Here is a 14,245-nt window from a genome sequence, read left to right on the forward strand (position 1 = left end):
GGAAGATTGTAAAAGACTAAGACTATTTATTTGGAAATAGATGAACTAGTTTGGTAAGGGACATAACATGCATCATATAGAAAAGTTGTATAATGAGAAACATTACCACTCAGACATTCATATAATATAGTCTCAGTTGTATAATGAGAAACCACTGGACCTTTTGCTCAGTGAAATTAATCAGATCAAAAGAAGCACGTTATAAACGGTGTACTAATTTACTTGTTTAAAATGCTGCTCAGGATACTATTAAGAAAAAGAGCTTAGCACCATTCAAAAAAGGATTAGACACAAATTCTAGGAGCATAAGAAGAGCATCTGCAGTTCTAGTAGATTGAATAAACATTCTAAGTGATATCAACCCTTAGGCTTCAGGATATAAGCTGATCAAGGGCAGATTTAAGAGCCCATGAAAGCATTCAGCATTGATCAGACAGGACTGGACCACAGATATGTTCTGGTATAGCAGTTCCCACGTTACTAGAGTCACAAGACAAAATGAGCATTAATTTTGTGGCCTTGGTATTAAAACATCACTCAAACTATCTATCAGGTAGGTAGTCTGATCTCAAATGTCTCATTATGGACAAAGGTTTAAATCCACAGCTATTTTAGGTGCCTACTTCCAGCGTTTAGGTACCACTGAAATCCACCAACTTTCCCCTCTATCCACACACACTAACTAGATTTCTGCTGGTGGGCAAAAGCAAAGCTGCCGAAATCCTGACACTACCAAACTCCTTTCTGCTCAGTGCCCTGCCTCACACTTACACCCCAACAGGGTTCTCAGACTAGCTCACTTGCAGGGCCCCATCTGGTAGTCATGCTCAAACCACACATAACTTGGCCTAAAGTTAGTTGAGGGAGACCAGGTCAAGTAGTAAGAGAAAGCATGCGAGTATGCTTGCCTACAGTTAGGGTATTTACTTGGGATCTGGGAGATCCATGTTTGAATCCCCAATCTGGAGCAGGGAGCTGAAACCAACTCTCCCAATGACCCTTGTCATCTCTAGTCTGATTCTGGCCTGCATATTTATACCTGTCTCTGGAAATTTCCACTACATGCATCTGACGAAGTGGGTCTTTGCCCACGAAAGCTTATGCTCCAACACTTTGGTTAGTCTATAAGGTGCCACAGTACTCCTCGCAGCTTTTGCAGATTCAGACTAACACAGCTACCCCTCTGATACTTGATACCACAAAAAGTGACTGTGCTATATGGAGATCTGTGAAGTAAGGAATCACATCTCCCTGTGAGGCAATTCCACAGCTGTCACTGCAGCCCTGAAGTTGCTATAGCTTTTGTGCTTTTCTGCAAAGAATAATGACTTACTGATGTATTCTTATGCATCCACCATCTCACCCGGTCAGCCTGCAGCTCTAAACACCAGGGCTACATCTACACTGGCATGAATTTCCGAAAATGCATTTAACGGAAAAGTTTTCCGTTAAAAGCATTTTCGGAAAAGCGCATCTAGATTGGCAGGACGCTTTTCCGAAAAAGCACTTTTTGTGGAAAAGCGTCCGTGGCCAATCTAGACACGGTTTTCCGCAAAAATGCCCCGATCGCCATTTTCACGATCAGGGCTTTTTTGCGGAAAACAGTACTATGCTGTCTACACTGGCCCTTTTGCGCAAAAGTCTTTCGGAAAAAGACTTTTGCCCGAACGGGAGCAGCATAGTTTTTTCCGGAAAAGCACTGATGATTTTACACGAGATCGTCAGTGCTTTTCCAGAAATTCAAGTGGCCAGTGTAGATAGCTGGCAAGTTTTTCCGGAAAAGCAGATGATTTTCCAGAAAAACTTGCCAGTCTAGACACAGCCCAGGGCACCTGCTTTTGTGTAAAAACTTGCTAGCTGTCTACACTGGACACTTGATTTTGCGCAAAAGCAGACTTTCTACTGTCCGAAATCAATGCTTCTTGCACAAATGCTTTGACGTTTCCGTTCGGGCAAAAGCCCTTTTCCGGAAATGTTTTTGCGCAAGAGGGCCAGTATACACAGCTAAAAACTGTTTTGCACAAAAAAGCCCCGATGGTGAAAATGGCGATCGGGGCTTTCTTGCGCAAAACCACGTCTAGATTGGCACGGACGCTTTTCCGCAAAAAAGTGCTTTTGCGGAAAAGTGTCCATGCCAATCTAGACGTTCTTTTCCGCAAATGCTTTTAACGGAAAAACTTTTCAGTTAAAAGCATTTGTGGAAAATCATGCCAGTCTAGACGTAGCCAAGGAGCCCCTATGGAGTTCTACAGGGCACAGAGTGTATGGACATCAACACAAAACCTCCAAATTCTGCACCTCCCCTCCTTCTGCAGAAGAGCACTGCTGTTTGTGCTGGGTCCTGGCCCTCCATGATAGGAGACAGGATTTGGTCCTACACATGGCATCAGGGTTAGTTCACAGAAAATTCCAGGGTCATAGTCGGGCTTCTCTTCTTCTTAATGAATCTCACATGAGTTGTAGCACCATCCTGATGCTCTTATTTAAGAAACACCTTGATGTCTTGCCTGGTTTACTACAAGAACTGCAAAGGCTCTGTAGATTACATGAGATTAAGATATCATTACATAAGGACACTCAACCATACAAATCTCCTTACAAGGGAGATTTAATGTGAAGCTTTTCTCAGCCGTAGGCTGATGCCTTGGAGAATAATTTGACATATAACCTCTTCTGCTACAACTATTTACAATGCTATAACTTAGACTTACTTTAGATAATGCCACTAAATCAGAGATGGGGAACCTTTTTTGAGTTGGGGGCTGCTGACCCACAGAAAAGGCAGTTGGGGGCTGCACACAAATGAAAACCAAATGAAAACAAAATAAAACAAAATGAAAACCAAATGAAAACACAAATGAAAAACAAAATAAAACAAACCCTCACTGATGTGACCCACGACTGAGGAGAAAGGCACTCCCCACGTTCCCCTTACACACCAAAATCTAGGGGGGACCAGGCTAATAGATTTTGTGTGCTCCAGCCCCACAGAGGGAGCAGCAACTAGAGCACCAGCACGGGCTCCCCAATGTTAGCGGGGAGCTCTGAGACATGGGGGACTGTTCCAGGCAAGTCAGGGGCCGCATCCAGCTCCCAGGTCTTAGGTTCCCCATCTTAGCACTAAATGATAACACAATGACAGGATGATAATCTCTGGCCATAACAGAGCTGCAGAGGTACTTGTCACAGCAGGAAAGTGTCTGAACAGCCTAGTCCCAATTATTTTAGCCGTTAGCAAAAACGATTAAAAAGTAAACTGAGCTAGTGGCAGCTCTGACCAGCTATTCAGAAGCAAGGTAGGCCAACTGCAATTAGTGCAGTTGTATTGTGCCGTCTTACGGATGGAGTCAGACCTGCTTGAGCACTGGGGATTATTATTATTTACTACTTGCATTACTGTGGAGTGTAGGAGAAACACTCATGTACCAAGAACCTCTTGCACTAGGTTCTGTACAAACAGAACACGAGTCTAAGACAAACCCCAAGTTTTTAAAAATCTTGTGTCAGATCTAGGACTGGTAGGCATCTGGTTTTTGTCATCAGCACCACTGACCAGACTGTAAAAATATCCATTTGGTGGGGCAACAAGGTTAGGGCAGGCTCCCTGCCACTCTCAGAAGCGGCGGGCATATCCCTGCACCTCCTAGATGCAGGTACAATCACTCTCGCTCCCTCAGTGCCAGCTCTGCAGCTCCCACTGGCTGGGAATCCTTGCCAGTGGGAGTTGCAGGAGTGACACTTGCAGATGCAGGCAGTGCACATCACACAGAGCCCATTGGCCCCTCTGCTTAGGAGCCAGACATTCCCACCACTTCTGGAAGCAGTGCAGAACCAGGGCAGGGAGTGAGCCTGGTTTAGCCCTGCTGCACCACCAACCAGAACCTACATGAGGTAAGCACCACCCGACTTGAGCCTAAGCCCCCAATTCCTTGCTCCAGATTGGAACTCCCTTCCACATCCTGCACCCCAACCCCTGCTGCAGCCCTGAGCCCCCTTCTGCACTCCAAGTCTTTCATCCTCAGACTCATCCCAGAGCCCACACTCTCAAATGGATTCTTCTCCTCCTTCTGCAGCCCAACCCCCTGTCCAGTCCAGTAAAAGTTTGTGAGGGTAGGGGAGAATGAGTGACAGAAGGAGAGGGGAACAGAGTGACAGGGACAGGTCGTTGGGAAAAAGGCCAGAGCAAGGGTGTAAATCATGAAATTTTAAAATATTAATATGGATTCCTTTTTATTTGCCCTTTGCATTTTTGACTCTTAGGAGTTTGTTTCCAAACTTTGCTCCACAGCCTTTCTCCAAATCTGCACTCTGCAAAGCTCAGAGGATGAATGCCCTTTTCTGCATGTTATTTAATCAGAAGCCGGCCTCTTCCCAGAAGCAGGTTTTTTTTTAAGTAAAGTATCTATGATAGTCTTATGAGTTATTTTTAAGCAGAAGCAACACTTATCTATTTTCCCCATTGATCACATACTGAGCTAGAAACTACTCATTACCATACTGTGAGGAAGGAAGACATTTTTTTTAAATCACCATTAAGTTAGAAAAAATGCCTCAGCAAGGGAAAAAATTTGACTGTTCAACACACTGATAGTTAACACTTTCCAGTTTTTCTATTGCCAACTTTCAGATAGTTTTAGTCACATCCTCTTTCAAAAATTTTAGTCACATTCATCAGTAAATAAGTAGCAGCAGCAAAGTGACTTCAACCTCCACACATATTGTATTTCATGCATAGAACATTCTGTATCGGTTACCTACATAGGTACTTTAACGACACATCATCATTCTATCAGAGTATCTCACCAATGATAATGAATCTCTATGAGACAGAGAAGTATATTTATCTCCATTTTACATATCCATGGTTCAGGGATGAAGTGACTTGCCTAAGCTCCAGCACAAAGCCTGTAGCAGAACTGAGAACTAAATCCAGAGTACCTGAATCCCAGCCTAGTTCTACACCGATATCGTTCATCTCTTAGCTACATGGTTTCTGTTTAAAAGAACTTTGACAGTATTTTTCTCCATTTTTCACTTAGCAACTGGACCTAACCTCGGTACATATTTATTTGATTTTGCTATTTTTCTTCAAAAAATCAGTACAAATAATTTTGTTGGGAAAATGCATCATTTTTGCATAATTGTTAGAGATATTTAAAAAACAGTCCTTTTTTAGGAGTATTTCAGTTGTACCTATGTTTTATCCTTACCATTGAGTTTCTCTAAAGCACTTGGGGAATCTGCTCAGGTTACAAAAACTGGTGTGTATCCACTTTCCTTTGGCAACGTGACATACTAATGAATAAGCTTGCACTGTTGAAAAGAAGGTCTTGAGCAATGAAAGACGGCATATTTTTCAGATGCATGACTATGGGCTTGGGAAATTTGCTGATGTTTCCCTATGGATAAATTATGAGTAGCTTGGAGGGTATTTATGCAACTTAGCTGGATGTGCCTCTGCATGCTGGTGCCTGAATGGTGTCAGCACTTGGAAGGGTTTGCTGCTCATCACTGGCAAAGTATTGTGAAAGACAGACCAAGCTGAAGAGTTAAGGGAGCACAGCAGTTACCCCAGGGATCCTATCACAAAAATATAGCCTGCATGTAACATGCTCATGTTACTTTAATTATATCAATCTTAAGATTCTGCATTATCAATCATTACCAAACTCTACCATTAAAAAATCACAACTTAAGGTCCAATATGTTATTGGTTTGATTTTAAAACATGGTTTAAAAAATAGGTCAATTTTGTGTTCATTCAGGCAGGTTGTGAATGTTTAAGGTCCATATAGGTCATGTCTTCAAGATTTTTGACACAATTAGAACTACAAAACTTTTTTTATTGAGATTCTCATATAATCACAATTCTAGAGCTGCCCTCAAGAAATAAAAGGAATACCACGAAATTTGCAATAAAAATCCCTAGACATGGCAACCCTGATCTCTAGAGGTTTTAGTTTATTTTCCTTCATGTTAAACTGAAAATGATTTTGCTTTTAGTTTCCTGGTTTCCTATGTCCTTAAAAAAGGAAAGGGCTAAAAACACCCTCTAAGCTGCTTTAAGAATTTATAGTGGCATGAAGTCTTAAGCTGGTCTAAGTCTCTGAAGTGGACAGGTGCCCAGTGACATCCATTAAAAAGTGTCCTTTTCTTTGTCTATCTAGGATATAGTCCTCAAACATTCCTAACATATTCCCAATGTGTTTTGGCTTCCAAGCATAGGCATGATATGCTCTTTGGTGAACATTAAACACTGAGTTTCAAAGTTAAACTGTTTCTGAGTTGTGTCTGGAAAAAAAATTGTAAAAAGCTTTTCTTTAGAGCTGAAGCAAAAAACAGTTTTAAAAATTGCTCTCAGTGTACACAGCAATCTCAGACAGATGTACTGAAGTTCAGCACATGAAGATGAATGCCTTGAGTCTCATCTGTCTTGACCATTCAAACTGCTGTAGAGCAAATGAGAAAAGTTGCAGTTCTAAGTTAGGCTGTGTCTACACTTAAACCCTTAAACTGCAGGGCTACGTCTACACTGGCCCCTTTTCCGGAAGGGGCATGTAAATTTCATGAGTCGTAGTAGGGAAATGCGCGGGGGATTTAAATATCCCCCGCGGCATTTAAATAAAAATGTCCGCCGCTTTTTTCCGGCTTTTAAAAAAGCCGGAAAAGAGCGTCTACACTGGCCCCGATCCTCCGGAAAAAGCGCCCTTTTCCGGAGGCTCTTATTCCTACTTTGAAGTGGTTCTCAAAATGTGATTTGTGGATTACCAGAGCCTGGGCGCCGTGTGGGGAGGTGCTTTGTCAGGCCCCTGTCTTGCCCTAGGGTGCCAGGCAGCACTGCAGGCAGCCACTTTCTAACTTTGTAGCTGCTGAGGCCTGAAACCAAAGTGGTGCATGACCATCTTGTAGAAGAGCCATAGGCTTGGGGTTCAGCCTCCCCCCTGCCACCACAGTAGGGAACCCATGCTGGCACTTCAGCAGCACACACGCCCACGAGATTGGACTGCCAGTGCTGGCTTCCTGCTGCTGGGGCAGGGAAAGGGAGCTGCAGGCTGGACTGGACTCACAGGAGCAGAAAGTGGCTCTACACGCTGTTGCTCCCCCTCTTCCTGGCTGAGGAAACAGTGATGCAGGAAACTGCTAGCCTGGAGGCTTTTCCTGCTGCTCCCATTGGCAGGAATCCTGGCCAATGGGAGAAGCAGGGGGTAGTGCCAGAGAGCAGCAGGGGCCATGAAGTCAGGTAAGTGCTCCCCATCCTCCTCATGCCCAAACCCCTACACCTATCCCCCTCACTCACACCAAGACCCTCCACCCCCAGCCCGCTCATGCACCCTTCCTCCAGGCCAGACCCCACAGCCTCACCCCCTCCTGCATCTATTTTGTCATCAAGGGTGATTGGCTGGTGGGCTGCAGAAAGGTTTGTTTTGAGTGGGGTGGGCCGTGGTCCAAAAAGTTTAAGAACCACTGTACTAATAAATGTGTTGGTCTTCGAAGTGCCGCTGGACTCCTTGTCTTTTTTACAAGAAGAAGGATTCTCCAGTCACTGTAGTTAATTCACCTTCACTAGAGGTGGCAGCCAGGTCAACAGAAGGCCAATGGGAGAGTTAAGTCAGCTTATCTGTGACACAGAGGTGTGGCTGATGCTGATGTTGCTTTTCAGTGAGGACCAGCCCTTGGTAGCCTTTTGCACAGCTGGAAGAGACACCGGCCAGGACTAGACACCGGCCAGGACTACAGAGCCCAGCATGGAGAAACCAGGCAGCTTTGCGCAGGGAGCGAATCGCTTTTAGACCAAGGCGGGAGCCTTTCCACACACACGAGCGTGGGGGTGGGTTCGGCTCAGCCTGTTACCCGATGACGAGCCACGCAGCCAGCGGGAGTCAGGCCCGGCTTGGGCACCGCGGGCCCGCAGCGAGGGCCAGGCCGGGCCGGCGGGGGATGGATCGTGCTCCCCGGGGGAACCCGCACGTGGGGAGGGATTTCCCGGCCACGTCACTGCTTAGGCTCCTCCCCCGGAGCCTGTAGCAAGAGGCAGCGCGTGACTTCGCCGAGGTGCACGCTGCGGACTTAGCCTCCCCTTGCATCGTCGACCTTTGCGTCTCTCGGTCGTACGCATGCGCATTAATTGCACCACGTTCTCCTCCTCCCCCCCCCCGCATCGCCGCGCCCCCTTACGCAGCCCGACGCGTGCCATGCGCCATTTCGTAACCCGGATCAGGCGGTGACCGGGTTCCTTGGAAGCCGCCTACCCTGCTGCTTGCGCTCGTGTGACGTTTGAGCTGATGGGCATGTAGAGAGGCAAATCAACGCTTTCCAAGTCGGCACCTGGTTGGTCGGCGCTTCGAGAGGGCGGGCCGAGTGCCGATGCGGTTTGGTTGCGGTGGCACCGGCTACATAGGTTCGGGTACGGCGTGTCCTTGGGCTCAGACAGCGAGCGTGGGACAGCGGTAGCAGCGGTCGGAGGCGGGGCAGGTGGGTGCCGCGAGAAGGGGTTTCTCCGTGGGGGAGGGGCTTGCAGGGGCTCTTGTCTCCGCCGGGCCGGTGCGCGCTGAGCCTGGCGGGGGGGGGTCGTGTCCGCGCTGCGGGCCCGGGCGCCGCGTCTGGCTCCCGCCATCCCAAGGTCGCCGCGGGACCCAGGCCCGGCTGCTGCTTCGCGCCATCCCGGCCTCCCCCCGAGCGTGGCCCCGCCCGGGCCGCCTCCCGCATCGCGCCCGGCCTTGACGGGGCCCGCCCGTCGCCAAGGTCAGTCAGCGGCGGCCCAGGGCGCTTCCCTCCCGCGGGCGCCGTGTGGGGAGCTGCTGCCGCAGCCTCCTGTGTCGCCGCGGGGTGCCCGGCTGTCGCCGCTGCTGAGGCCTGAGCCCCCGGTCAGCGCTGTCCAGCCCCGCTAGCTCCCAGCGCCACGCGCCCGAGGGGCTGCAGCCAGCTGGGTGCTACTCGGAACGGCCTCCGCTCAGACTGTAACTCTGCTTTCCTGCCTCTCCTCTGAACGGAGCGCGCGAACAGCAGCCTGACCTTGGTATTCTTGCCTCTTCCTCCCAGCATCGGACATGGGCGACATTGAGAAGGGTAAGAAGATCTTCGTCCAGAAATGTGCTCAGTGCCACACGGTTGAAAAAGGAGGCAAGCACAAGACTGGCCCCAACCTGAATGGCCTCATTGGACGGAAGACTGGCCAAGCGGCTGGCTTCTCTTACACAGACGCAAACAAGAATAAAGGTAAAACTAAAGTATTACGCTTCCAAGTTACAAGGAAGATAGACAGCATCCTGCTGCTAATCACAGCAGTTCTATACTTTGGCTTAATTTAAAAAGTTTGCTGTTAAGTCATCTTTTCCTCTATCACTTAATTACTTCAGATGTGTAATTGAAGGCTTACCTTATAAATCCTATATTAACAACTGTAATTGTTTTTTAGGAATCACCTGGAACGAGGATACTTTGATGGAGTACTTGGAAAATCCTAAGAAGTACATCCCAGGAACAAAGATGATTTTTGTTGGCATTAAGAAGAAGGCTGAAAGGGCAGACTTGATAGCATATCTCAAAGATGCCACTTCTAAGTAATAGTTGTCTGCTGCCTTATTTATTTCACAACAGAAAAGGAAATGAAAGTGTCTCTGCGATGAGATTGGTTTTTAAATTTTCTATTTTTTACATGTATTATATCAAGCCTCTTAAAATCTGTCTCATCAGCCAGAGAATGTTGCTCATGGAAGATGGTTAAAGAATATATTTGTTTGGCATCCATAACTTATGGGAATACATGTAAATTGGATTGGGTTTGAATGAGTACAATCATGTTCTATGTTTTGTAGTCATTCCTGATCATGCAATTAAAAAAAAGGAAGAGTGTTTGTGCTTCTTCATTCTAAAGAATAAGTAAATATGTCAATAGTATGGTGGCTATGATATAACCCAGTCCTTCAGGAAAGAGAAGACTAGTTTCTTGCAATTTCCCATGTATCCTCTTTTCCATTATGTCTTTCCCCACAAAGACAATCAAAGAAGGGAATTAATTTACCACAGTTCTTACTATAATTGTATCAATGAGTACGAAGACATTGTTTTTGTTGGAACTAATATTGCAGCTATTTTTTATTTCATAGCCTGCTAGGCAAACTGGGCAAAGTACCAGCTTCTTTGATAGTGTCTGTTGGAAAGCCTTACCTGGCTTATGCAAATTACTGGTTTCATTGTGCATTATATCATGCACGCCCTGTGTTCAAAAAATGTTGTAGTCTTAAATCATTGAAATGCTATTTCATAGGAACTTTTTAAAGGGGCGGTTAATCAAAATTGTTCAGTCTCGTGACTGTTCTAGATATATCAGATGTATTATGACTCCTGAAAGAAACACCCAGTCTGTTGTGAAAAGAGAATTAATAAGTGCTCTGGGAGTTAACAAGGTACACTGTAAAAACTGCTTGAGTCTGTGAGCAAGGATTTATCTAGCTAATATTTCTCATTAATATTGCTCAATTGGTTACAGGAAACTTCTGATCAATGCAAGTGCAATTCTGCACCTAGTGTTGAAGAGAGAAATTAAGTCTTCCCCTCTGCCTTGCTTTTTTTGCAAATACTGTTACTTGCTCACTTCTGAAAACTTGATTTTACAGAATGTCAAATGAAATCTTTAAAAAGTTCAACTGTTTTCTCCACAGACATAACTGAATTGTTAGGATAAAGGTGTTTGTTTGTGTCTCTCCTCTCAGGCATACTTAAATTTAAGTGTGCTTGATACTATAAATTAAAAAACCTTCCCAGCAGAATACTTGCGGATTGTCTGTGAAATTATTAACTGAGAAGAGATGGGGGTTATAGGCACACAGTTTGAGGTGCACGGTGGTAGGCTTCCAGAAAGCAAGAATACTAGAGAGATCAGCCTAGGGAGGGTGGTAGAGGGGAGTGGACTACTGAGACTTTTGGTATGGAAAAAGGGCAATTTAAAGGGTGGGAGGGGAGGAGAGAAGTCTGTCAGCCTATCACCTAGGCAGGGAAACATTATAGAAACCTTTTTTTTCCCCTTAACCACAAAGTGATGGCTTTACATTAAAATCTATTGCATAATAGTCTTTTGATGCTTTAATGTCTCATTATACATATTCAAATTTTGCATTTTCCCTTTTAGCACCCCTTAAATTTTGAATACATCTTACCATGACCTACTCGTTAGCTCTCATAAAAAATAGTTGTCCATGAAAACCCAAGCCCCCCCCCCCCCAAAAAAAACCCCAAAACCCTGGCATCTTGTTTTCCTAATGCTAATAGGACTCAACAGCTGAGAAGCTACAGCTTTCCACTGCTGCTTTAAGGTAAGTGTGTGGTTACTTGTTAATGCTGGATTAACTGCTAAAGAATTAACACTTTCTAGGCTCACTATGCTTGCCAGCACCCCTCTCTGGGAGTAGGCTGTCTCATTTGCCAGGGCCCCCAAGGCCAGGCCAGCCCTAACTTTTCCTTCCCCTGCCCACCTCAGCTGCTGGAGGGCAATACAAGCCTCTCTGGGTCCTCGCAAGCCCTGCATTGTTGCCCTCCCTCCCCTTCCCCCCCGACCCCAGCTCCACCCAAAAGCTGGGGCCAGCTGGAGGGGATGAAGAGGGAGCTGTCCTGGCACTTCCCTCCCCCCAAGCTGAAGCAACCTCAGCCTCTTTGCCCCTCTCTCGTGCCCCCCCCCAGTCACCATAGAGGAAGGGGGGGCCAAGGCCTGGCTGCACCTGGCTCTCTCCTCTGACTCCCCCACCCCTCCCGCACCAGGGGGTTAGGCTGGCTGAGGCCATGGCAGGGGTGGCCTTGCAGCTCCTGGATGTTCCCCCACCACAAACAGGGATGGGATGTGGCTTCCGGACTGCCTCTGCTCTAGGAGCACTGGGAAGGGTGCCTGGCTCCCTCCCCTAGCCTGCTGAGTACCAGGGAGGCTGGGTCACTCTGTCCACCAGGAAAAACTTTCTATAGCCTTTTTATGTACCAGCTAGTACTACTTATAAGAACAGTCATACTGGGTCAGGACAAAGCTCCATCTAGCGGAGTATACAGTCTTCTGACTGTGGCCATTGCCAAGTGCCCCAGGGAACAAACAGAACAGGTGATCAAGTGATCCCTTTCCTGTCACCCATTTCCAGCCTCTGACAAACAGAGGGTAGGAGACACCATTCCTACCCATCCTGGCTAATGACTATTGATGGACCTATCCTTCATTAATTTAGCTAGTTATTCCTTGAACCTTGTTAAAGTCCTAGTCTTCACAACATCCTCTGGCAAGCAGTTCCACAGGTTGACTGTGCCTTACATGAAGTACTTCCTTTTGTTTGTTCTAAACCTGCTACCTATTTCATTTGGTGACCCCTAGTTCTTGTTACAGAAACAAGTAAATAACTTTTTCCTTACTCCTTCCATACCTGCCATGATTTTAGACTTCTATCATTATCATCCTCCCTGCACCACCCCCCTTGGTCTTGTAAGATGATGTCCCAATGTCTTTAATCTCTCTTCATATAGCACCCATTTCAAACCCCTAATTATTTTTGTTGCCCTTTTTTGAAGCTTGTTTCATGCCAATGTCACTTTTTTTTTTTTAAGATGAAGTGACTTCTATACACAGTATTCAAGAAGCAGGCGTACCATGAATTTATATAGGGGCAATAAAATATTCTGTCCTATTCTCTACTTTTTTTGGTAATGGTTTCTCACATTGTTTGCTTTTTGACTGCTGCTGCACATTGACTGGATGTTTTCAGAGAACTATCTACAGCACAGGTGGGCAAAAGGGCCTCCATGAGCCGGATTTGGTCCACCAACGGGGTTGATCCAGCCTGCTGAGGTCCTGCTGTTCCCCTGTCCCCAGGCCAATTAGGGCCTGGGGGCAGGGGAAGCGTGCACTAACTTTCCTCCACCCTGCCAGGAGCACATAGCACTTTGAAGGGCCACATGCTCCTGGCAGGGTGGGAGAAGACTACACATGGTTCCCTGCCCCCAAACCCTGATTGGCTTGGAGGTGGAGGAGGGGGTGAAGTATCCACCTGCCAGGATCTGGCCTGCGAGGGCTCTTTTGCCCTCCCCTGCTGAGCCTGAAGGTGGGGAAACTGCATGAAGCTTCCTCCACCCTGTGAGGAGTGCATGACACTTAGAAAAGTGCTGTATGCTCCTAGCAGGGAGGAGGAAACTTGGTGCGCTCCTCTGCCCCAAGCTCTGACTGGCCTGGGCGTAGGGGAGCATGCAAAGCCTCCTGTCCTGCATGGGTGCTTAATGGGAAGGGGGAGCAAAGGGGCTCCCCACCCCAGATCAGTTATGGTCTGTGAGTGGGCAAGCCAGGAACCATCCTAGCCCTGCCCCTTCTGGGGTGGCCTGGAGCCACTTGAAAATTTATTGCCCACCCCGATCTACAGTTACTCCAAGATCTTTCATGAGTGGTAATAGCTAAATTTTGTATGTATAGTTGGGATTTTTTTCCAATATGCATTACTGTGCATTTATCAACATTACAATTAATTTGCTGTTTTGTGAGACCCTTCATGAAGCTCTTCAGTCTGCTTTGTTCTTAACAATCTTGAGCAGTTTAGTATCATCTGCAAATTTTGCCACCTCATTTATTTACCCCTTTCCTCAATCATATTTATAAATATGTTGAATAGAATTGATCCCAGTATGGACCCTTGGGGGACACCACTAGTTAACTCTCTCTAGTCTGAAAACTGACCATTTATTCCTATTCCTACCCTTTGTTTCCTATCTCTTAACCAATTATCAGACTATATGAGAACCTTCTCTCTTATCCCTTGACAACTTAAGAGCCTTTGGTGAGGGACTTTGTAAAATTTGGCTTTCTGGAAATCTAAGTACACTTGGATACCCCCACCACTTCTTGTCCACATGCTTGTTGACCCCTTCAAAGAACTCTAGTACTTCTAATAAGGCATGATTTCCCTTTATTGAAACCAACACTTGTTCATCTATGGCTGTCTACATTGGCATGATTTTGCGCAAAAGCACCCGATTTTGCGCAAAAACATGTATGTCTATAATGGCGGAGAGTTCTTGTGCAAGAACACTGGCATTCTAATGTGTGAAATCAGTGCTTCTTGCGTAAGAACTATGATGCTCCTGCTCAGGAATAAGCCCTCTTGCGCAACTGTTCTTGTGCAAGAGGCCAGTGTAGACAGGCAACATGAATTTCTTGCGCAAGAAAGCCTAATGGCTAAAATGGCCATCGGCGCTTTCTTGCACAAAAGTGTCTACACTGGCACGGATG

General features: G+C 46.3%; 1 protein-coding gene across 2 annotated transcripts; it reads left to right on the forward strand.

Moving 5' to 3' along the window:
- Positions 1-8,311: 8,311 nt before the first annotated feature.
- CYCS (cytochrome c, somatic) lies at positions 8,312-9,852 on the forward strand. 2 transcript variants are annotated; one of them, XM_075922182.1, is made up of 3 exons: positions 8,312-8,472; positions 9,040-9,216; positions 9,416-9,852. In XM_075922182.1, exons 2-3 carry the CDS (start codon positions 9,048-9,050, stop codon positions 9,562-9,564), a joined length of 318 nt encoding a protein of 105 aa, XP_075778297.1. In that variant the 5' UTR covers positions 8,312-8,472; positions 9,040-9,047; the 3' UTR covers positions 9,565-9,852. The 2 variants fall into 2 exon arrangements, with proteins under 2 accessions (XP_075778297.1, XP_075778298.1); XM_075922183.2 differs by lacking the exon at positions 8,312-8,472 and adding an exon at positions 8,535-8,742.
- The last annotated feature ends 4,393 nt before the right edge of the window (positions 9,853-14,245 follow it).

Source organism: Pelodiscus sinensis, chromosome 2, assembly GCF_052426305.1.
Source record: "Pelodiscus sinensis isolate ZL-2025 chromosome 2, ASM5242630v1, whole genome shotgun sequence".
Lineage (NCBI taxonomy): Eukaryota > Metazoa > Chordata > Testudines > Trionychidae > Pelodiscus > Pelodiscus sinensis.